Source organism: Delphinus delphis, chromosome 4 (assembly GCF_949987515.2).
Source record: "Delphinus delphis chromosome 4, mDelDel1.2, whole genome shotgun sequence".
Lineage (NCBI taxonomy): Eukaryota > Metazoa > Chordata > Mammalia > Artiodactyla > Delphinidae > Delphinus > Delphinus delphis.
Window position 1 is genome coordinate 80344341 of NC_082686.1, and position 24838 is coordinate 80369178.

At 46.4% G+C, this 24838-nt stretch overlaps 1 protein-coding gene across 1 annotated transcript in view; it reads right to left on the reverse strand.

Moving 5' to 3' along the window:
- Positions 1–2542: 2542 nt before the first annotated feature.
- The window catches only part of ST6GAL1 (ST6 beta-galactoside alpha-2,6-sialyltransferase 1), a 137936-nt gene continuing 115640 nt past the window's right edge, over positions 2543–24838 (reverse strand). Inside the window, exons 7-9 of the mRNA XM_060010966.1 lie at positions 9173–9271; positions 7781–7955; positions 2543–5378 (exon numbers count right to left, since the gene is read on the reverse strand). Of these exons, the coding sequence (XP_059866949.1) occupies positions 5131–5378; positions 7781–7955; positions 9173–9271 (522 nt within the window). The 3' untranslated portion in view covers positions 2543–5130. The remainder of the gene's footprint in view (positions 5379–7780; positions 7956–9172; positions 9272–24838) is intronic.

Below are 24838 nucleotides of genomic sequence, written 5' to 3' on the forward strand. Positions count from 1 at the left end.
AAAAGGGGGAATCCTGCCTGTCCCTCAAGACTGTCACCCACTAAGACTCCCCAGATCCCAGCCAAAATGAATCTTCTATAACTTCATTATTGTGCTTTTACCTTGTATGATCATATTCCTTCGTACTTGGCATTTGCATAGTATTTTTCTTCTATGCAGTTATAAATTCATGCCTAACAACAATAACCATACTTTCCAGGCTTAGCTTTTCAGAAAATGGCAGCTCTCTTCTCTCACTTGAACCTGATAATACTACACACAGACAGGGCAGGTCTAGTCTCCCAGGCTCTGATTTCTTGGAGGGCAGGTGCTGGGAGTCTTTGTCACTGTCTCCCAATGCCAGCCACAGTGGGTGCTCACTGTGCACTTGCTGGACTGAATAGAATTCCTCTCCCCATTATAAACTTGTTTTCCAGTCAATCCTGAGGACGACTGGATGGCAGCATAAATGCATTGGGTGATGGGATTTCATGGGTGCAGGTGAGGCCTTTTCCTCTCTCCTGAAACTGATGCCATTACCCAAGCCCATAAGGATGAATTTTCTGGGTTAGGGTGTTCCTGCCCCAGTTAGAGTGGAAAGTGTCTCTGGGGCCATAATGCACTCCCCATAACATCACAGAACATCCTCGAAGGCTGCCGTGAGAGTCACAGACGAGGTAGAAACCAGAGCCACACAGGGAGCTGGGAATAGGGTGGGGGTGGCAGTCCCAGAGGCCCAGTGCACCGCTTCTCTGCCTCCTGCTTATGACTGTGGAGCCATTACTGGTGTGGGTAACGCACACTTGCCAAGGTGTGAAGCATTCTGCAAGAACAAAGAGCCTGGAGTTGGGCTTCAGTCAGTAAGGGGATCTGTGGGTGGGGTGGGCATGGAGGATGCAGGTACGAATCTCTCTCTCTATTGGCCTTTCTCTTTGTGACTTGTGTCTTTCTTCTCCTTAAGCAGCTGGTGATGAAAAGAGAAGCCAGGGTCTCATTTTTCCTCCTTCACCCCTAACATACACACCTTAAAATAACCAGCAGATAGCAAAGTAGGAACCAGGGGAAAGGCAGCCTGGGGAGGTTGCAGAAGCTCCCCCAAGACCCAAACGGGGAAGCCTAGTGCCACCCCAAGGCCCAGCTCACCAGTTGAAAGGACTTTATAGAGATTTAAGGCCACTGTAAATTTGGCAAGCACAAATCTCAATTTCCAAACGAATTGAAATCTGTTTTTCTTTCACTCCTCTTTTGAGCTCCCATTCTCCTGAGATTCAGGCAGAAACCCAATCTCAGTCGAGATGGCGTTACATCTGAGTTCCAGGGAACTTGCAACGCTAAGGCATACGTGCAGGGGTCGGGGAGTAGTCTTCCGTGTTATCTGACCTCTCAACACTACTCAGGGGTCCCTCATTCACGATCTCATCACTCAGCTGCTTCTTTGCCTCTCCAGGCATGGGAGCTCTTCAAGGCTGCCTAAGGTCCAATCTGCCTGGACTAGAGCCCCGTGAAAGCCTTGCTCTCCAAGGATTTGCTGGTCCTTCCTAGAGCTTTGGCTGGGGACACGGCACAGGGCCCTCTCTCCAGGTCCTGAGACAGCCTGGTTCCTCTCAGTGTTCTTTCCAGCCCCACTCCAGGGGACTCTGTTGTAGGTAAGGAGTTATAAGCGGGGGTGGGGAAATATTTGTTTGCTAGGGCTGCCATAACAAAGCACCACGAACCGGGTGATTTCAACAGTAGAAATTTTGGTCTCACAGTCCTGGAGACTGAAGTCCGAGATCAAGGTGTCAGCAGGGTTGGTTCTTTCTGAGGGCTGTGAGGGAAAATCTTCCGTGCCTCTCCTCTAGTTTCTGGTGGTTCACTGGCAACCTCTGGCTTGGAGAAGCATCACCCCGACTTCTGCCTTCATCTTCACATGGCGTTCTCCCTGTGTGCACGTCTACCTCTAAATTCCCCCTTTTGTAAGCACACCAGTCATACTGGATTAGGGGCTCACCCAGCTCCAGTATGACCTCATCTTAACCAATTGTCTATTTCCAAATAAGGTCACATTCTGAGGTACTAGGGGTCAAGACTTCAACATATGAATCTAGGAGGACATATTCAGCCCATAACAGGAGGCGGGCAGGGCAGTTCATGGGGAAGAGGAATGATTCTTTTCTCCACTTACTCCTGCGCCTCCTCAGGATTTGTATGTAAACAATTTGGCTGTTCCCTTGGGACATCATTCCTTTAAGGGTTTTAGGCTTTTGAAACCAACCTTTTTTTCATTCTGCTTTCTGCCCTACTGCAGCCCTTCCCTGAGGTGTTGGATGAACCACAGCTTCATCATTTGAATCCCAGCAAGAGCAAAAGGAAGAAAATAAACCAGTCACTATCTCAAAGATGCTGTCCTGCCATGTAAGTAAGCATTCCTTTTCCTGGAGTGTTGAAAAGAGAGGCTAAGAGGCCAGAGGAGCTTGTGGGGGAGGATTTGGGGGTTTGGAATTCCAGTTGTGTCCTCTTTGGAGACAAGAATTGACAATGAGCAGTTGTTCCCTTAGCAAGTAAGAAAAGAGGGACAAGCTTTTTCAAAAACATTTATTTTAAAATTTTACATAATCTTTGGGTAATTCAGAATTAGCTTAGTCATGATTCAGAAGTTTCTGAGACTGATGTCTCAACTCCAAACCAATATCAATCGCTTATCTGATTGATGGAAGGATTTCAGGACCTCATGGTATAGAATGAACAGATGGCTACTGAAGAAAACAGAACACCTTAGAGACAGCGGCTTTCCTACAGGACTCGGTCATAATTTTTAAATTACCTGTCACAAATATTAAACATCTTATCAGACTAATGATAATATCCACATCTTATTTGCATTCTACCGGTTTCCATGTAGAGAAAGCACAGAATGAAATTAACTTGATCCCTTAATAATAACAACTAAAAGCTAGCATCTACCCAGTGTAGTCTTAGTGTCCACACCAACATCTCGCTCCTGATGATGGAATGCCACCTTCCTCTGCACTCAGTGCTCATGATTCAGAGATTGTGAGGAATTCGTGGGCCCAGAGACATGGAAAAGACTCATGTTACACAGCAGCCAGTGGCCCCAGTGCTCTGCCCATCCCCGAGCAGATCAGGCCTAAGCTGCAGGCAGGGAGGAGGAGGGGCACGTTCTGCACCCTCCACTCCCTCGGATGGTTTCCAGGGTGTTCTAAGCAGGGTAGGTGTAGTCTCCCAATAGGACATTAACTTCCCTCAGGACAAGGACCCCTCTCTGGCCTTCAAAGCAGGGTCCTGCCCAGATGTGAGCACAGAGCAGGTCCTTAGTAAAGGAAGGGAGGAATGCAGCATGTACTGAGCACCTACAATATGCCAGGTAACCCTCACAGCACCTGTGAAGCAGGCTTATCACCCATTTTACAGATGTGGAAACAGAGGCTCAGAGAGGAGAATTTGCCCATGGTGGCATATCGAGTAATAGGGGAACATCACTTTGAAGACCCAGGGCTTCTCACTCCAGAGCTCTTTCTACTGCCTCCTCAAGCCAGTGGTTTGGCAGCGAACGAGGATTCCAGCTCCAAAACAGCTGGTCTGGAGCTCAAACATTCGAGGCCCTTGAGCACACAGGGCTAGCTTTGGGAGTCCAGAAGCCTGGTCCAGTCCAGTGTGGCTCCCCATCGGGGGAGGGGACTTAGCACAATGGTCCAGGGAGTGAGTAGACAGACCACAGTGGGTAGGCCTCTGCCTGGAGACTCTGGTGTTGCTCCCTTGCAGGGAGGGGTGGAGGGTACAGCAATCTGATACACCTGGTGAGAATCAGTCATGATCTCCAGGGTTCTGACCTCTGAGAGCTACTTTAAGTCCTGGGAAACCCCATTCCCAGTCCCTGAGAGACCTTTCACAAAAGGCCTGTGAAGGTCCAAAAAAGAAAAATGGGTGAGGATATTTTAAAGTGGAAAATGCTTAAAAGTAATTTTGGAGGAGGAAGAGTAAAGGGAAAAACAAGATTGCAGAAGGAGGTTTGGGGGTAGGCATCCAACAGGAAGACCTGGATATGGTGTGCACGCCCAGCGGGTAGGCTAGGCTCAGAGCAGGCGAGCCTGGGGAAATCGGGCTTTTGGCATCTGGCTTGCCTGGCATCTGTCACGGGGCTGCACTTGCTGCCTCAGACATGAGGGAGGGGCTTCCTCAAAAATAACTTGAAGTTCATGTGAATTCAGGCAGCTCTTAGCGGATAAATATGGGTAATAAAGGCAGAAAGGAAAACACATCTCAGATGACTCGGACAGAATCTGCTTGACATGTTCTTCCTCTTCTAAAATCCACTCCACAGCCCCCAGCTCCATGAAGCCCTCTATGGCCCACTGACACAGGAAGCGTGTGGCCCCTGCTGGTGCAAAGATGGCAGCACAGCAAGCCCACCACCCGGCAAGCCCACAGGGCACTGAGCACACCGAATCCATTCGGCCACTCGCACTGAGCTGTAAGCAACTTGAGGATGGAGACGGTACCTTTTCTGTACTCTCATCTCCTCACACATGGAGAGGGCTGTGGGTGCATCAAGACCCTTTGCTCACCAGCACCAAGGCCAAGGGCCGCCAGACCAGCGGAGTGATAGGAACACTGCCTCTCCCAGGGCGTGGACCTGAGGAGCAGCTTAGTAGTTCTGGAGGAACTGACTGTGTTTCCTATGCCTTGTGACACTTACTTGCCCCTCAGAGGCACCTTGTAATGGGCACAATCATAATATGGGAGAGTTTGTTTAAAACATGAAATCAGTGTCTAGGTGTAGATTTCAAGCGTGACAGAGCACTGGTTTGCAAGAATAACACCATTCCAGTGGGGAAAGCAGCCCAGCTTTGGCAGCCCTGCTGGGAAAGGTGGATCTCGCATTTACCTGTGCGGGGGAGGGGCAGAGAAGACTCTGACTGGAAGGAATCCTAGGCGTGTGTACATGAGTGTGGTGGGAAGCTCTCGAGTCACACACCCCCATGACAAAAGGGCAGGCTGGGCCTGGGTCCCTGCCCTTGGATTCCTGAAGGTTCTTGCTGCCTGGACTGCAGGCAGTGATCATTCAGGAACAGCCTTCCTGGGCCCAGGGTGGCCAGGAGACCAGCTGTAAAATGCCCGGTGGAGAAGGGTGAGGGGGCCTGGCCGGGCAGCTTATGCTCCGCAGCGGATGCTCCGGAAGCCAGGCAGCGTGGCTTTTCCAAGCAGGTAAATGTCGTCGTCCGTGCCCCGGTTGAGGTGCTTCACCATGTTCTTCTCGAAGAGGAGCGGGTGGTAGGCGCCCATCGTGCAGGCGCTGTCGAAGAACTTCTGGTAGTAGTAGCACACGTCGGTCTTGCGCTTGGATGGAAGAAACTCGTAAATGTCCACCTGGTCGCACAGCGTCATCATGATGATGATGCCTGGAGAGGCGAGCAGAGGTGAGTCCTGCCCGGCAGCCCACCCCAGCTCCCCAGAGTGCTGCCCAGGGAGCCCAGCAGCTTACGCCCCCAACTCTGGGGAGGGGTCTGTCTGGAGTTCCTGAGTGTGATTCCCAGTCTGAGCTGTTCTGGGAAGCCAGTCCAGCAGGCTGTTCCTCTGGGTGCAGGGCCCTGTGCACCTTCGTAGGGTTCGTGCTGCCCTGCTCAGCACCCAGGTCAGGGCCTGGTGCACAGCAGGTCCTCCCTGAACACTAATGGGTTGGAGGGCTCCATCATCAATGAACTGATGACTGTCCATAAGCTATGTGAAGAGACAGGACAACGTGACTGAGGAGACGGAACCATTCCGTGCAGATATTACCTTCTAGCAGCTCTGTAGATGGTAACTTGGGAGGCGTTTCTTATATCAGTACCCGGAGGAACAGCGTGGGGAGGGAAGGCTTCGTGCCTCAGGTGGGAGGAGGGACCGTTGGCACAGGAGCATGCCGTGGTCTGTACTGATGCGCTCTGCTCAGTCAGGCGGGAGACAAGAGCCGGGAGGGTGTGGCCAGGTTGTGCTCTCAGGGAGGGTACAGAACACTCAGGGTGCAAACCCAGCAAGAGGTGGGAGACGCCTGCCACCACCCACGCTTGTCCCCACCTGGCTTGCTCATCTGCTTGGGGCCTCAGGTTCTTCATCTGCCCCAAGGGGGTGATTTACCCACGCTTCCTACCACATAGGCTATCGTTAGGATGCAATAACATCACGGCTCTAGACTGCTTTTGTCAACCATAAATATAGGGAATCTTTATGATGAACAGTCCTCACTAACAGCAAAACTGTAAACTGCTAGCAGCAACTCTGTTCTAGAAGAATCAGACATGGGAAAAGCCCCACCTCTGCCCTCTGGCTGCCTCCTGGTTCAGTGGGGGAGAAAAGACACCTCTGCAACTAACTGATGAAGGCACAGCAGAAGTGCTTCTAGAGATGATGGGAGGGAGCCCTCCATGAGAGAGGGTCCTGGTGCACCTCCCGGAGCACTGCTATGGGGCCTGGCAGGGGCTCTGGCCATGAGGGCTGGGCAAGGGGGAAAGCCTGGCGGTGGCGGGAATAGCATGGGCAAAAGCAGGCAGTAGGGCAATGAGAAAGTGTCCCAGGAAGCTCTCCATCTACTTCTGCTCAAAAGGGGTCCAGGGAGAGCCCCCTAATGCACCCATCCAAAAGTGGAAGAGAAAGGCATGAAGACGATGGGATGCTGAAAGCGCTTCCATCTCTTTCTATCAGGAAATGCCTCTGATAGTAAACACTTATTTGTTCGTTTGCTCAAGGAACGTTTAGCTCAGAGCTATCCTGCACCAGACCCACAAGGATGAGGCAAACGCAGTCCCTGCCCTGAGGGACTTTGCAGTCCAGTAGGGAAGATGGGTGGGCCGGGACCGTGAGGTGGGCGGGGGGCGGGGAGCCGTAGGCAGCCCTGGAGGCTCGTGGAAAGTGCCCGTGGTCCAGCTGAACTCAAAGTGAAAGGGAGGGAAGGGCAGACGGGCCATCAGGGTGGAGAGGTGTGGAGTAGGTCCAAGAAGAAAGTCTGTAGCCAACATGCAGGGCCCCCAGCACTCTGACCCCAGCCCACCCCCACGTCAGCACCCACAGCTCCATTCGTGGCCCCCAAACCCGGCTAAGCCTGACCACTCAGGCTTCTCTCAGGGCCACGACTAGGGTGGTCACTAGGGTGAACAGATTTTTGAAATTCTGAATAAAATATTATTGACTCTTCCTTTTTCCACAGATTTTAATATGGCCCAGGACAATAATGACATTATTATTGATCCTGTCTTTATCTAAAATTTTGATATTTTGTCTATCATAAAATTTTGCAGTAATTGTGATTTTTTTAAAAAAGATACTGTATTAAGATATCATTTGTTTCTGAATTTCTTGGCACCTCCTTCAATCGACACCTGAAGCAAGTGCTTCGCTGGCCTCATCCGAGTCTCAGCCCTGCTCCTCCTGTTTTCTTGCCGCCTCTTGTCTGTGCTTCCCGTTTCTCCATCTCCACCTGCCAAATCCTCCCCTCTCCCAGGCCTGGGCCAAGTTCTCAAACTGTCCCTCTGGAAGGGGGTCCTCTCTCCTATGGCAACGGGCTGGTCACTCTTTCCTGGCACAAACTGAACGTTGCCGCAGACACCTGACTGAACTCTCCCACTGGACACCCTGAAATTAAGGAGGCAGAGTCTATCTTATCGACCTCTGTGTCTTAGCTGGAATTTGCCTCAGCGTACAAACACAGCCAAAACCTAGCAACTGTGTGGTGAACGAACAAACGAATGAACGAATGAGACCCCAGTAGAAGGCTAATCTGTTCTAGAATCAAGCACAAGAGGTCCTTCCCCAGACATGGACTCACCGAGCATCCCAGAAGAGGGGGGGTTTGGCTGAATCTGCTCGGGGGAGATTTCTTGAATGACGTCCCACAGCTCCCAAGGCATCTGGGGCTTGAGGATGTAAAAGGGCTGATCAGGATGAAGCTTACGATAACTCTTGAAGCTATCGAAGAAACTGTAGTCGGGATTCTTGTACCACTGAAAAAGAAGGAAGAGGTCTTCTCAAGGAGAGCAACGTGCCAATGCCACTGCTGCCCCCAGGGGGTCATCCTCGTCTGAGGACTTGAGGGGAGGTGGGGAAGGACCAAGGCAGACTCCTGAGGCACAGACAATTCCGGACTTCAAGCTCTCACTCGATAGTGGGGGAGCCAGCATTGTGCTCACCAAGCTTTGAGCTTGTTGACCCTGGAACGGCTTCAGACTTCAGGATCCTAGAATCTGGGAAGGATATCAGAGCCGAGAGGGCCTCTTGGCCCTATCTAACCCCACCTCTCTTTTAAAGGGGTGAAAACGGGGGCACAGCTTGCCACATCTGTGGATTCACAGTCCTTGACCTGACCCAGGCAAATTTCAGTTCTAAGTGAGATCAACACAAAACTGGAAACTGAGGTAGTGAGAGGACAGTGCCAGGGATACCAGAGCCCATCAGCTATTGGTGTGTCCAGCATAAGAATTAAGTGTCCCAAGAACAGTGCTCTCTGTCCCTCCTCCCTAAAGCCATTCTCCTGTGGCCACTGCCACAGCCCGTATCAGGGAGAGGCCTGTATCAGGGAGAGGCCAACTGACATGTGTAACGGTGAGAGGGTCATTCTGGAGAAGCTAGACTCCAGCAGGACTGAGACTCTTTCTCCTTCCCTGGAAAAGCTGATGTTGCAGATCTGGGCCCTCTGCTTAGCAATCAAGTCCCAGGGAAGGTGACCCCCCGACATGCACACATATTCTGTTTTCCTCCTCTGTACAATGGGAATAACCGTGCTTCTGCCTATCTACTTCTTTATGTAGCTACGAGAGTGAAATGAGAAGCATCTGGAAATTGGAAGTGTGGGAAGAGTGTGGTAATATTACGTATAGAAGTGATAGTAACCACTGTCTATTCCTGCTGGTGCCCGTCAGGAATAATAATTGTATTACATGAACACAATCCACCCCAGATGGTGGGAAATCCAGCCACTGTTACACCTGGTACAGACCATAATTGGGAGACAAATACATGGCAGTGCAGGGTGGGCATGGAGAGCACTGGTACAGGACAGGAATCCTTCTGAACTGCTAGTCCAGAAGTGGGGTGCCCTAAAATGGAAATAGCCAGCCCTCAGTGTGGTCCAGGTCAGCCGTGACTTTAAAACCCAGGACCTCAGGGAAATCTATAGACAAACAGGTGACTCAATCCCAATTTCCCATGGACACCCACTTACCTTTGGGATATCTGAATGGTAAATAGACGGGTCCCATACAATTAGGATTCCTTCATTGTACAAACTGTCTTTGAGGAAGCGCCCTTCTGTGGTGACCAACTGCAGGAAGAAACAGACAAGCTGTCACCTGGACATTTACATGTGACTGTTGGCTTGTAGTAATACCTGACACATTATAAGTACCACCTGAGGCCCCAGAGCCCCATGAAGCTTCTGAGTTTGGGTGCAGCACTTAACTTAAGAAGAAGGCAAAGATGCCAGCCAGAACTGTGTGGGCCTGAAAGGACATTTTGTCATAATTCATCAGCCATAGAGTAGAAAGGGTTCCACTCAGACTTTTGAGGTTGTTGGAGCCAAGGGTACAGTGAAAATGGCTCTGGGTATAGTCCCCTGCAGTCATACCTTATATGGGAGTCGGGGGGGTGAGGTTTAAAGTCAGAATCTCATATAACCAAAATGATCTCTGAAAAGCCCTTCAGTCACCTATAAAGTTCAGCACGTAGTTATTACAAAGCATGATGGAGACGGACACAGGACATCTCAGAATCTAATACAGGCCATGGTTTCTGCAGCACTGGACCAGATGCCAGTATCTGTGGTTGAGCACCAAATGAAGTAGTCGGCTCGTGTGGAGGGACCATGGCATATGCAGAAACATACGCTTAAATGTGAGAATCTCACCAGGCTGGGGCAGTGATCACGTGCACCGTGCTGGGGAACCAGCTACTGCTCCTCTCCTCCCCACACTCCCAGGCTCCCCTGCTGTCAGGCTGGCCTGGGCAAAATGTGACTGTGATAAGACTCCATGGGACAGATCAGTTTTGCAAAATCCATTAACAGCCTTTTAAAAAAGCAGAAACTAACACACCATTGTAAAGCAATTACACTCCAATAAAGATGAAAAATAAAATAAAATAAAAATATTTACTGTATACCCTTTGACTCAGTAATTTTACATTTTGGCATTTATCCTAAGAGAAGCTAAATTTGGGGAAAAATTATGAACAGAAATGTTAATTAAAGTACTTATCAAAATATGAAAAGTGTGGCAGCAGAAGGTGAAAACTACTAGACTTATTACAGAAAGACCTGGCTCAGTTCTTGGCTTTGCCACTCGTCTGATGACCGTGAGAAGGTCAGACAGTCGCCCTAGGCCTAGTGCAGGTAACACTGCCCTGCTGTCTCAAACAGGAGGTGTCTTGAGGATCAAATGCGGCACAGGAGTGAGTGAGAAAGAGAGAGAAGGGGCCCCGAAGGCTTAGCAATGAAAGCAGCTGTGTCCCTCTTAAGGGACAGAGTTGTTTTGTGTGATCTGCTGTCAGTCACCTTAAAAAGCAGGTGGGAGATGATGTTGCCCAGGTGTAAAATGAACAAATGGCAGAAATCAAAACAAGAATTGACTGGAATTGAAAGCAAGAATCACAACAATAATCCCTCCCCAGGAATTCCCTGGCGGTCCAGTGGTTAGGACTCGGCGCACTCACTGCCTGGGGGCCCAGGTTCAGTCCCTGGTTGGGGAACTAAGATCCCCGCAAGCCGCACAGCATGGCTCCCCTCCAAAAAAATCCCTCCCCACCTCGATCACTCACCATCACGAGGAGGCTGAGACTTAATCAATGTCCCTGCAGTATCTGAAGAATGACTATGGGAAGATGGGTGGTCTGTACAACCAAGGATGGCAATTTGCCAAGAGCCTCTAAGGTCATTCAGCTACCCCGTCCCCACACCTTCCCCCAGACGTAGGAAGGTCCTGGGAGCCTGAAGAATATCATCTCATTCCTCAGTGTATCTTTGAAACAAGAACTATTGGTGGTGGGCCCACCCTGGCCAGAGATTGTGCAGTTGTACTGCGTGCTAAGGAGCCCCCAGGCAGTCACAGGGTGCCAGAGTGAGGATGGCCATGAGGTAAGTGAATGTTAAGGGACAAATAAGACTAGGCAAGTCAAGGGAGTGAGGAGGGAGAGGGAAGAGGACCTGGACAGAAGAAACGACGTGTGCAAATCCCCAGATGTGAGAATACATGGCAGAGACTGCTAGGTGTCACCCCATACCCATCCTCTCTTTCCTCCTTGGTAACAGATACCTCAACACGTGGCTACCTAAAATAAAGACTACCTGAAATAAAAATTTCCCAGCCTCTCTTACAGCTAAGTATGGCCATGTGACAAAATGTTGGCCAAAGGTGTGTAAGCAAGTGTGACTTCCAGGAACTGTTCTTAGAGTCAGGGTTATGCCCGCCCTTGTTCATTCCTCCTTCCTGCTGGCAAAAAGTGGATGTGATGGCTGGAGCTTGAGCAGCCATCTTGGACCATGAAGTGCAAGTCACGTGTTAGAATGGCAGATGCACAAGGGAGTAGAAGCTTGAGTTCCTGACTCTCTGGAACACCATACCAACTCTAGACTTCTTTTACATGAAAAATACATTTTTATCTTGTTAAGCTAGTGTTGAGAGGCGGGCAGAGTATTCCTGTCACTTGCAGCCAAACCTAATTCTAATTAGTAGAGTGAATAGCTTTTTTGGGAATTGCAGTTTGTCCAGTGGCTTAGATACAAAAGGAGGGCCAGAAGGGGTCAGAGAAGTGTAGGCAGGGGCCACACCAGGGAGCTTAGCATTTCCTCAGTAGATTACAGGACCAGTGAAGGCTTGTAAGTGAGAAGAATCCAAACTGACCCGTGTTCTGGACTAGAGTTTTTACAGAAAAGGAGATCAGATAGAAGCTGCTGCTATAGCCTAAGTAAAAAATGATGGGGAAATGAAAAAGAGTTACAACTGTCAGCTGTAGGCTTGTAGACTAACTGGTTGTTGAAAGTGAAGAAAAAAGAGGTCAAGGTGACTCCTGGACCTCAGGCCATTTCCTAAAATGAGAACTTGGAAAGAAGAGCAGCTGGTATGTGCCTTTGGGAGTGGAGTGGGGATTTGAAGTTCAAGGATGAGGCAACTGACCTGGAGTCCCACAGGTGAGCGGCCATAGGAACTAGGAGGGGCCCCACACCTTCCAACATTAAGCACTGTCCTCTTTCTGTGGAGAACACGGTAACTCACAGCACAGGAATTCAGCGCTATAGTCCAAAGGCAGAGTGTGCATCCTGGCAGACAGGGCTTTGCAAGGTAGACATGTTTGAGCGGGTGACAGGGAGGCCCCAGGGGGAAGTGGAACACCCTCACACTATTTTTTACATGACTTTCATGACTGAACTCTACAATTTCACTCCCTGTCCCATCCCACTCCACCCCCCATTCAAAAAAAAAATCTGCTGGTATATTGAAAGTCTAAGCCTTAAGCTATGCTTCTTTCTGTGCAGAGGACCTGACACCAGGTGATTTATCCCTACTCACTTACCTTCTCTGGGCCCCAGGTGCCTTATTTATAGGACATGACCATCCTGTAAGTCCCTGCCTGGGTGACCAGCCATGTCTGGACAACATCTCAGTCTGTCATTTGTCCAACTGCAGCACAAGTGACTTAAAAATAAAGCTCTTCTCAGATGCTCCTGTACTCACCCACATGCACAGTCTGACCTGAGTTCAGGGATCCCCAGGGCCTCATGATGAAGAAAGCAAGTCATTGCCAGAGCAACGGAGCCCCCAGGCAGTACATGCCAGGAAAAGACTACACTTGGGAGATGGACTGTTGCTGTTTAGCAACCTGTTTAAAGTAAACTTTGCAGTCATAAAGTAAGAAATAGTCACTGCAGAAAGCTAGAAAATACAGGAATCCACGTGCACGCGCGCGCGCACACACACACACACACACAATCTATCTACATACATATGGAAGAAAATAATCATGCATAACTGCATTCTTCAGATATTCCCACTGTGAATATGTGAGTCTTTTATCGTACCAGATCTTTCTTCCCCTCTGTTATGAACTAAATTATGTCCCCCTGCACCAAATTCATATGTTGAATCCCTAACCCCCAGTGTAACTATATTGGAGATGATAGGGCCTTTGGAGAGGTAATTAAGGTTAAACAAGGTCATAAGGATGGGGCCCTAATCTAATAAAACTGATGTCCTTATAAGAAAAAGGAAGAGACAGCAGAGATCTCTCTCCCCCCAACCGACATGCACATGAGATGGCATAGAGAGAAGGTGGCCATCCATAAGCCAGGAAGAGCCCTTGTCAGAAACCAACCTTGATGACACCTTGGTCTAGTATTTCTGGCCTCCAGAACTGAGAAAATAAATCTCTCTGTTTCAGCCACCCCATCTGTGGCGTTTTGTCATGGCAGGCCTAGGAAACTATATACCGTGTGTGTGTGTGTATGTGTAGATATTGATATCTCTTAACTATAGAGCTTAGGCTTAGTGGTTTTGTTAAACTCAGACAACAGTCCAGTTCGATGTCTTCTCGCTTACCCCTCACAATATTTCCAAGCCCCAAACAGGGCTTGAAAAGGAAACTGAGAGGTTATGAAACTGGCCCAAGATCACACAGCTAGGAAGGGATGGAGCTGGGTTGCAAATCAAGGTATGTCTGACCTCCCACTGTACTAGGCAATCTTTCAAAAATGTTAAGGGACGATAAAGTAAAGTTTGTGTTCTGGCCACCAGATTTGCAAATTTGCCACAGTTGCAAAGCTAGCTAGTGCTCTAGGAAGACAAAGAGGTCTTCAATGTCTTCCGTAGACCTGAAAAATGATATGAAGGCTCTGGGCCTTAAGGGAAGGCCTGACCATTGTAAACTGGACCTGGACAGGGAAGTGCTAAACAGAAGGGCACCACAAATTGAAACCCACCACAAACCCCAAATCAGAGGGGCCCGTAATTCTACCTAGAATCACAGGAAAGGTCATCCAAAGAACCATAATATATTAGAGGAAGTAAATGTTGGAAAGTACTTAAATGTTCAAGCAAAGGAGATTGAAAGAATAAGCTGTGAAACTCCCCCACAAAGCAGTACTATGCAGCTGCAACAAAGAATGAGGAAGATTTCTATGAACTGATATGGAGTAGTTTCCAGAAGGTACTGGGAAAAGGCAGACTGTAAAAGAGCATATATAGTCTACTACATTTTTGTAAGGAGTAAGGTGAATTAAAACATACATATTTATATATATATTTGTCTTTACAAATAGAAACATATAAGTATAAATCACACAACAGTAGTGAGTTACCTACAAAGGGTGGTGGTGAAACAGGGTGGAAGGAATTCAGGAGTGAGTAACACTCACCTTTTTGGATACCTTTTTGGATAGTTTTGAATTTTGGAAGCATGTTAATATTCTGTGTTTTTTTTTTTTAAGTAAGGAAAAGGAAAACCTAGAACTGGAACAAAATGAATACAGTTGAATTTCAAATGAATTCATAATCGAAGTGAAGAGAAACAGAAGGACTAATCGAGGTAACTTAGGGTTACCTCATTATTTGGCCATATCCCCTCAGTCTTGGGCAGGGTGTGAAAGAGAATTGCAAACAAATCCTAAACTTTGATAGGTTTGTTTTATGTAGAGATATGCAAAACAATTTTCAAATTACTTTAGATGTACTATAGATATGAGCAAATAAATCAGTGTGCTGATGTTGTTAGAAGGGGGATTCTCACTTTGAAAGAAGGGGGGGGTTACAAATACACAATGGGGAAGGCAAGGAATACCTTCATGTGGAAAGACTGAGGTATCAATTTAAGTCTGTCATTTCTAAAATAGGTATCTTTGCATGTATATACATGTGTCTATGTAGGTGTGTATACATATACACGTATGCATATGTGTAAATGAATGAATACACATGTATGAGTATTGTGTGTGTACATGCATATATTTCCTCTACCTGCTGAAAGGGCCAAGAAGCAAAGACAACCTCGTTAGGCATGAACATATCTAGTACCTAGATCTTGGTCTCTAATACCATTTTTCACTTAAAGGAACCAGGGCTCCTTGGGAAAAACTGGCATATCCCAGAAGTAGGGGAGGATAGTATGGGGAAATAAAACTTCCCAGGATCTCTCGGCACTCCTGCAGAAAGCCCCAGATTCCTGAGACTTTATAAACAATGAGAATAAAATCTATAGCTATTTGTCTAGTTAATTGCTCTTCTGACTCAAAACATAGTAAAACTTCGCTTATCTCCCCCAAGAAGCTAAATGGTTACAGCTCAGACTATATCTCTAGGTTAATACAAATATATTCTAAGAGACCAGGAAGACCGGAGCAGGAGGAAAGAGCCCAGGAACTTAGGGACAGCTCTAGGTAAGTTTATTTATATTCCAAAGGGCTGGAGTAAGAAGGGGACTCTTTTTCAGCTACCTCCTGCCTTTTATAAGCAAGGGAAAAAAATGACTTATTTTTTGTCCCTTGCTTATAGGGTACCTGGCTACTCATGTAGGATAATTGGCCTGGCTCTTATTGCATTGCACTAGGAATAAGAATGTAAGCGGATGAGGTTATGGGGAGGGGGAAGGGTGAGCTGTGACAGGGCGAGAGAGAGTCATGGGCATATACACAGTAACAAACGCAGTAAGGTAGATAGCTAGTGGGAAGCAGCCGCATGGCACAGGGATATTGGCTCGGTGCTTTGTGACAGCCTGGAGGGGTGGGATGGGGAGGGTGGGAGGGAGGGAGACACAACAGGGAAGACATATGGGAACATATGTTTATGTATGACTGATTCACTTTGTTATAAAGCAGAAACTAACACACCATTGTAAAGCAATTATACCCCAATAAAGATGTTAAAAAAAAAAAAAAAAAGAATGTAAGCGGAGACTAATGCACTTCTTACTTACTCTAAGGTATTTAAATAAGAAATCTGTCTCTGAGCCAGAACACTTTATGCATTCAGGATAAAATTAATAAAGATGAAATATTAAAAACCCAACAGATAGGTAACAAAATGAACTGGAACATCTTGTTATGCCAGAAAGTATAGAAGTATTTTAAAAAATGATGAGGGCATGCATGTCATGGGGAAACAAGAGCCAGCTTGACGGAACTCCCACTAGCCAGATCTGGGACAAGTTGAACACCTAAGTAGTTCAGAACCGTAATGAATTAGAAACCATTGAAAATATAGGAATCTCTGAGTTCTTACCAATAACAAATACAAAAAGAAAAGAAAGAAAGAAAGGGAGGGAGGAAAGGAGGGAGGGAGGGAGGGAAGAAGGAAATAAATGGAGGAGGAGAAGGGAGGCTTCTTGCTTATAATAAAATTCTGAGTGCCAGCTGGATTACATGGAGAAGGGAGAGCTGAAGTTAAAAGACCCATCATTTTTCAGCCATCATAGTAAAGGCTGGCTCAGGCAAAAGTGATCGATGAATGTTAAACGTAGGAGGGAATTTTGATCTGGAGCAGAATAATGGCACAGTATTAAAAGTGTTCACTCATAGACCGCAAGGGAAAAATGTAATTATACAGTGGCCAAATCAAACAACACCATATCCAAGCTGAAGGGCAGATGGACACTGGATGCCTCCTGATATGATGCTCTTAGGAGGATACAGTGTCATTTGTGTAGTTTTCCAGCCAGGAATATAGAAACTGAATTTAATACTGAGAAAGCATCAGATAAACCCTAAATTTTAAAAAACTTTAAAGAAGGACTTTATTCTTCAAAAATGTCAGTGTCTTAAACGATAGAGGATAAGGAAATATTCTAGGTTGAAGGAGACTAAAGAGGCGTAACAACTAGATGCAACACGTGATCCTAATCTGGATCTTGTGCTAGAAGAAAAAATATGCCATAAAAGACATTATTGGGTCAATTAACAAAACTGCAATGCAGCCAGATTAAGGTATGGTATCAGTGTAAATGTATGAAGTTGATAACTATATTTTGGTTACATAAGACATATTCTTAGGAAGTACACATTAAAGTATTATCTTGGTCAGTTCAGGCTACTATAACAAAATACCACAGACTGGATGCCTTAAACAACAGACATTTCTTTCTCACAGCTCTGGAGGCTGGAAAGTCCAAGATCAAGGTACCAGCAGATTCAGCTACCAGGTGAGGGCCCACTTCCTGGCTTGCAGATGGCTGCTTTCTCCCTGTGTCCTCACATGGTAAAAAGAGAGCAAGCTCTAGTCTCTCTCCTTATTTTTTTATGAGGACAGCAATCCCATCGTGGAAGCCCCTCCCTCAAGACCTCTTCTATACCTAATTATTTCCCATTTGCCCCGTCTCCAAATACCATCACATTGGGGGTTAGGACTTCAACATATGAATTTGGGGGAGAAACATTCAGTCCATAACGTTCTACCCCTGTATCCCCCAAAATCATGTCCTTCTCACATACAAAACACATTAATTCTACCCCAACATCCCCAAAAGTTTTAACTCATTCCGGTATCAACTCTAAAGGCTGAAGTCCAAAGTCTTATCTAAATATTATTATCTAAACCAGAAGAGAGCAAAACGATTCAACCTGAAGTTAAACTGTTCTCCTGCTGTGAACCTGTGAAACTGGATAAATTATGTGTTTCCTAAATACAGTGGTGGAACAGGCATAGAGTAGAGATTCTCATTCCAAAAGGGAGAAATTAGAAGGAAGAAAGAAGTGACAGGTTCCAAGAAAGTCTAAGCCTAGCAAAGTACATACCATTAGATCTTAAGGCTTGAGAATAATCCTCTCTGGTTTGATGCTCTGCCTTATAGACGTGGTGGGGCATCAGTCCCACCTGCGTGGCTCTGCCGGGTAGGAGTCACTCCCCCAAGGCCCTGGGCAGCTGCCATATGGCCTACTGAGGTCAAGGCAGTGCCCTGCCCCCTTTGAAACCAAGGAGGCAGCCCTGATGGTCTCTGAATCACCATTGGGTTCATTCTTCCCTTGTCTTGAAGAATGGTATATGTTTGCGGGCAAAGAGCTCTATAGTTTGGTCCTGTAGAATCTAAGTTTGACAGCCTGCCTTCATTTTGTCCTGTATCCACACTCGTTCAGTTCACACTAGCAGTGTTTCTGCTGGGGTGGCTGATTAGGTCTGTGGTTCACTCCCACACTGACCTTTTTATCAAATGCTTGTTGGGCCATCCTCTTAGTTTTTTTCAGAACAAGTTTTCTCATTTTTTGCAATATAGATAAGCTGAGAATTTTCCAAATCTTTTAAGTTCTGTTTCCTTTTTGCTAAACAATTCCTTCTTCAATTCATTTCTCTCCTCTCACATTTTACTAAAAGCAGTCACGAGGAACCAAGCCACTCCTTCAGTGCTTTCCCTAAGGCAATTTCTAAAAATTGCCTCAGCTAAATATCTAGTTTCTTCACTCACAAGTTCCACCTTCCACAAAACATTAGAACACAGTTCAGCCAAGTCCTCTGCCACTTTATAACAAGGGTCACTTGTTCTCCACTGGTCAATAACATGTTCCTCGTGTCATTTCCATCTGAGAGACCACACCAGAATGGCCTTTATCATCCATATTTCTGCCAACGTTCTGTTCATGATTATTTGTCTTCTCTAAAAGGAGGTGTTCTCGGGCTTCCCTGGTGGCGCAGTGGTTGAGAGTCCGCCTGCCGATGCACGGGACACGGGTTTGTGCCCCGGTCCGCGAAGATCCCACGCGCCGCGGAGCAGCTGGGCCCGTGAGCCATGGCCGCTGAGCCTGCGCATCTGGAGCCTGTGCTCCGCAACGGGAGAGGCCACAACAGTGAGAGGCCCGCGTACCGCAAAAAAAAAACAAACAAACAAAAAAGAGGCGTTCTCTCCAGCTCTCCTCTTTTCCTTCTGAGTCCTCACCAGAATTTCCCTCTGTCTGTATTTCTAGTGTGCCCTTCAGAACTCCTCCAGCTTCTACCAGTTTCCCAGTTCCAAAGCCACTTGCACGCTTTCAGGTATTTGTATAGCAGCACTCTGTTTCTCGGTACCAAAAAATCATAGTCTGCTCAGGTTGCGATAACAAAACACCATAGACTGGGTAACTTAAACAACAGATATTCATTTCTCATAGTTCTGGAGGCTGGGAAGTCCAAGGTCAAGGTGCCAGCAGATTGGTTCCTGGTGAGGGCCCTCATCCTGGCTTGCAGATGGCCACCTTCTAACTGTGTCCTTAATGGCGGAGAGAGAGCGAGCTCTGGTCCCTCTTCCTCCTCTTATAAGGATCCTAATCCCTTCATCATGGGGGCGCCACCCTCAGGACCTCATCTAAACATAATTCTCTCCCCAAAGCCCCACCTCCCTCCAAATACTATCATATTGGATAGTTAGGGCTTCAACGTAAAATTTGTGGGAGAGCTGTAAACTTTCGGTCTGTAACAAATATTTAGGGCTTGATGTCTGCAATGTACACAACTTACTCTCAAATGAAAAAAAATATGAAAGATGGATAGATCAGATGATATAGCAATGGGGTAAAATGAAAAAATAAGTGAATCTGGATAAATGGTATATAGGCATTCTTTGTATTTGTCATATTATTGCAACTTTTCTGGAAGTTTTCAAGTATTTTCAAATAAAAAGTTTAACAAAACGAAGTTTGGAGGCAATCCACTGAGTGAACAGAAGGTTCTTTGGACTATATTTCATTCAACAAATATTTCTTGCACATCTACTACGTAATGGGCACTATCCTGGGCACTTGGGCATTGGGCATCAATGAACAAAACAGGCCCAAAATGCCTCCTCTCATAGTGGGAGAGCTAAGTGATAAATGAGATGGATAAATTATATGATGGGAGTGAGAAAACATGGACTTAGAACGTGTCACCAGAGAGCCAGGAAAGAGTCCTGGACAGGCCGTTAGGAAGGCTTCAGCCTACATGGGCCTGCCATTGTCCTCTGTGCAACTGTACAGCTCACCTTCTCCTCTCAGGCCTCAGTTATCTCATTTGTAAAATGAAACAATCAGGCAAGACCCTGAGCTTCACAAAGGCAGGGAGCATGTCTGTTTCTGTTTTACTGCTGTTGTTGGCAGCTGAGTTCTAGCCCTGTTCACTAAGTCTGGCATGGAGCAGGTGATCAGTAATTCATTCTGAAATGAATGAATGGCTAGTTGATCTCCAAAGTCCTTTTCGGCTCTGGGATTTCCAATACCATTTGGATCACCTTAAAGGACGTCATGTCACTTCAGACATCACATCTTATTCCACAGATATTAGAAGGATAATGAGGAAATATTATGAACAACTTTATGCTAACAAAGTCGATAATGTAGAAGAAATGAACAAATTTCTTGAAAGATATAGACTAACAAAGCTCGGGAAGAAGAAACAAGTGACATGAATAACCCTGTGTCTATTAAAGAAGTTGAATTTGTAGCTAAAAACCTTCCCACAAGGTAAATTCTAGGCCCAGATGACTTTACTGGTGAACTCTACCAAACACTCAGGAAAAAAGTAATACCAGTTCTACACAAACCCTTCCAGAAAATTTTAGACGAACCATTCCCAGCTCACTCTACAAAGACAGCATTACTCTGATATCAAAAATACAGACAGACATAACAAGAAAGGAAAATTACAAACCTATATCCCTCATGAACACAGATGCAAAAATTCCTAGCAAATGACCTCAAAGTGTAGACATTTGATGATTGAGTGAGATTCTGATGTAAGCACTGGTTGTACGTGGTGACTGAGCTGAAATGTGGTGTGAGGTCAGATAGCAGGTTATTTTAAAGATAGCTATTTTCCACAAATTAAATATAGGTTTTGAATGTTCCCTTCAAAATTCAGTAGTGCCCTCACAGAAAGAACTCCATGCCAAAGAACTCCAGGCCGGGGGTATCGGCCCCACACTGGAGTACACCCTGCTTTTTTTTCATTGCAGTAAGAACACTTAACATGAGATCTACGCTCTTAACCAATTTTTAAGTGCAAAATATAGTACTGTTAACTATCGGCACAAGGTAGAGCAGATCTCTAAGAACTTATTTATCTTGCACAATTGAAACTTTATACCCATTGAATAGCAACTCCCCATCTGTCCCTCACCCCAGCCCCTGGCAACCACCATTCAACAATCTGCTTCTATAGAATATTACCCAGCATCAAAAAAGAAGGAAATTCTACCAAATATGACAAATATGGATGAACCTGGAGGACATTATACTGAGTGAAGTAAACCAGACACAGAGGACAAATACTGCACGATTCCACTTACATGAGGTATCTAAAATAGTCAAACTCATGCAAAAAGAATATACTCTGCTTCCGCACAGCACCTTTACTGGCTTTGTGTGTGTGTGTGTATGTTGGGGAGCGGGGTGTGTCATCTTCTCTTCAACTAAACGGAAGCCCTTATGAGGAGGAGAGCGTTGCATTCTCCTGCTCTTCCCCCATACTAGGCAGGGTCTCGAGGGAGCTTATTCGATTGACTGAATGGAATCTAGGTAGCTGGCTGCACACCAGATGGATGGGCTACACAAGGAAGAGAAGACCAAGGGCAGCTCTGGCACGTTGAAAGCCACTTATGACCCAGAGGTTTGGAGTAAGAAGGCACCCTGTGTCCAATATCATCAAGTCGAGCCCCTTCTCTGTTTCTGAAAAATATCAGCGACCTAGAAACGCTTAAAGAAAGCTCAGGGGAGTTAATGTACCACCGGCAAACAAACCTAGATCCAGATCCACCTCTACTGCTTAGTTTCTGTGCTACCCTGAGTAACTCACTTCAACTCTTTGAACCTTAGTGTCTTTATCTAAAATGGTGTTTTGTGGCCACACCTCACAGAGTTGTCATGAAATGTGGTAAGACAGGTATGGCCCTTAGACAACAGAAGTATTTAGTAAGTGGCATCAGCTAATATCTCAAGATAAGCCCCATTAAGTGATCTGGCAATGCCCTGGGTGAAGCCCAGTCCACGTATCACTATGCACAGGGTGTAGGTTTTCTCTTCCCAAACCTGTACAAGAGCTTCTAAGGAAGCCACTGGGCCCAGCAGGGGCTCAGCTGAGTCTCACGAAACCTTTACACTTAGAGTCACAATTGAATTTGTTTAAAGACCCACATTTAGCTCTATGTGGTTTCCCTATGGAATCTCATAACAACACCTGGCACATACATGCCTGCGTAGAGCTGCTGAAACTTCACGGTATGACACCATTCTCTTTAAAAAGCCATCTTCTCAATTAGAAACCACCTCTTTGTTTTCCATGGCTTTGTCACAGGCCAGATGCACAAAAGGCTGTCCTCTGCATGTGAGGAGGCTGGGAGCTGAACAAACAAAACCGGGCCCAGCTGCCATCCAGAGGAGCTCTCCCTCTGGGAAGAAAATGAGCTGCTCAAAGGCACAATTTACCAAACCCATAGCTATTCCCCCAGGAACTCTGGGGTGCCAGGTGCTGTCTGGGTGCGATGGTGGGGACTCAGTTTGCCCAGAAACAGACACAAAACAGCTGGGATAACCAACTGGGACAAAAGATAGAGGAGACAGACTGCCAGCTTCCTAGGATACCAATATGAGAAAGGGCCATAATAGAAGGGCATCAGTCACATGTCAGTATCACAAGGAGCAAGGTCACGCGGCTGCCCGTGACCAGTGTTACAGCAACAGGCTTGATGTTTAGTGCCACTTACAGGAAGAGAGGAAGGAGGGTCAGCGTGCCTGAAGAGGATGGGAAGGGCTTTCTTGAGAGTGGACTGGGCACCCTGGGAAGCCATCCACCCCCTCTCAGCCCTGGCAAAGGGACCACAGCCATCCAGAAGTGCAGGAAAACATGCTGTACCTCAGTGGAGAACTATGCATTGTCTGCAGCACTCCCTTCCTCTTTATCAGATTCTAATCCCGTGAGAGCTGTTTTGCAGCGCGTTGTAAGTTGTAGTGAACTACAGACACGCTTATTCAACCTTGCCCAGTAGAGTTTCAGTTAAATTCCCTCTTCCTCCTGCCCACCTCGTGACAAAAAACAGTTGCATTCCTTTATTCAGATTTTGTACTGTTTTGACTTTTCCTCTGAACCGGTTATAACATCTGCCTGGTTCCCTCCTCATATGAATAAAATAGACACTATGATAGTCATGAGCTTACTTTTTCCTGAAAATTATCCTTTAATTTTCTCCCTTCTGCTGGGCACCTCTGAAGCGTCCCCAAGCTGGCTGACATCCTTGCTGGGAGCCAAGATGCCCACTTGCCTGGGAAATGGGAGGGCACAGTGACTGCTCAGCAGACACAGGCAGGCCTTCACACTGCACTAGGGACAACGGCCACCCTTTACACAGCCTTTGCTTCAGCATGAGGGCCTCTGAGTGACATGCTCCACGCTCAGTAATCTCACCGGATCCTACAAAGACCCAGCAGGGCAACTTTTCTTATTTCCCTTTACAAATAAGGGAACTGACACTCAGAAAGATAAGGCGACTTGCTCAAGTCACTCATGCAGTTAGGTACTGAGGGAGAAATTCGATCAAGGTCTGTCTCTTAATTCCCAGGCAACCTTACCTTGGCTTTATTTTCTTTCATTGAGGTATAGTTGGTGAACAGTATTATATGTTTAGTCACAATATAGTGACTATGTTTAAAGGTTATACTCCACTTAAAGTTCTTATAAAATCAATTCCCTGTGCTGTACAATATATCCTTGTAGCTTTTTAGTTTGTACCTAGTAGTTTTCTACCCCTTAATCCCCTGCCCCTATCTTGCCCCTCCCCACTGGTAGCCACTAGTTTGTTCTTTGTATCTGTGAGTCTGTTTTTGTTGTTGTTGTTACATTCACTAGTTTGTTTTATTTTTTAGATTCCACATATAAGTGATATCATACAATATTTATCTTTCTCTGACTTATTTCACTTAGCATAATACCATCCAAGTCCATCCATGTTGTTGCAAATGGCAAAATTTCATTCTTTTTTACGGCTGAGTAATATTCCATTGTATGCATGTACCACATCTTCTTTATCCATTCATCTGTTGATGGACACTTAGGTTTCTTCCATGTCTTGGCTATTGTAAATGGCACTGCAGTGAACATTGGGGTGCATGTGTCTTTTCTCAGCATTGTTTTTGTTTTGTTTGGATATATACCCAGGAGAGCAATTGCTAGAAATTAAAGTTTCAGAATCTTTGAGGATTGAGGGTTAGTTCTTCACTAAACACCTGGAAGAGATGCCCGAGAAGGGAGTAGCCTCCCGAATCCAGGAGAATTTCCAGGCCTCCTCCGTGCTCCCTCTCTTGCTTGTAGCTTCCTACTGATCTGCAGACCATACCACCCATGAGCAAACAGCTGGATTTCTCTCTGAATCCACGCTCCCCAACCTCGAAGCGGCTAGCACGGCCTGGAGCCCCTACTCCATTCCTCTGGTTTACTCTTTCCTCAATGACAATTTCAAACCTTCTTGGCTCAAACCTCCTCTATTGAAACCTCTCTTCCCCTCAGCCTCCCTATGAAAAGCCTCCTTTTCTCTGTACCCTACTTTGCAGAGAAAATTGAAGCCCCGTCATCCTTCCACTAGAGACGGCCTCCAGCTACTCCCCTGCATCCTACTTCCCTTCTGACCCCTCCTGACCCCTCCTGCTGGGGTTAATCCTCCACTAGGCTTTGGATCCACCACTCCCACCACTGACTTAATTATCTCCTCTTTTAAGTATATTCAGTTTCTCTATCAACTGGTTTTCTCCTCATTGACTTAAATTTGTGTGTGTGACAAAATATGTATAACATAAAATGCACTCTTTTAACCATTTTTGAGTGTACAGTTCAGTGGCATTAAGTACATTCATGCTGTTATACAACCATCACCACCATCCATCTCTAGAACTCTTTCATCTTCTTCTGAAACTGAAACTCTAGATCCA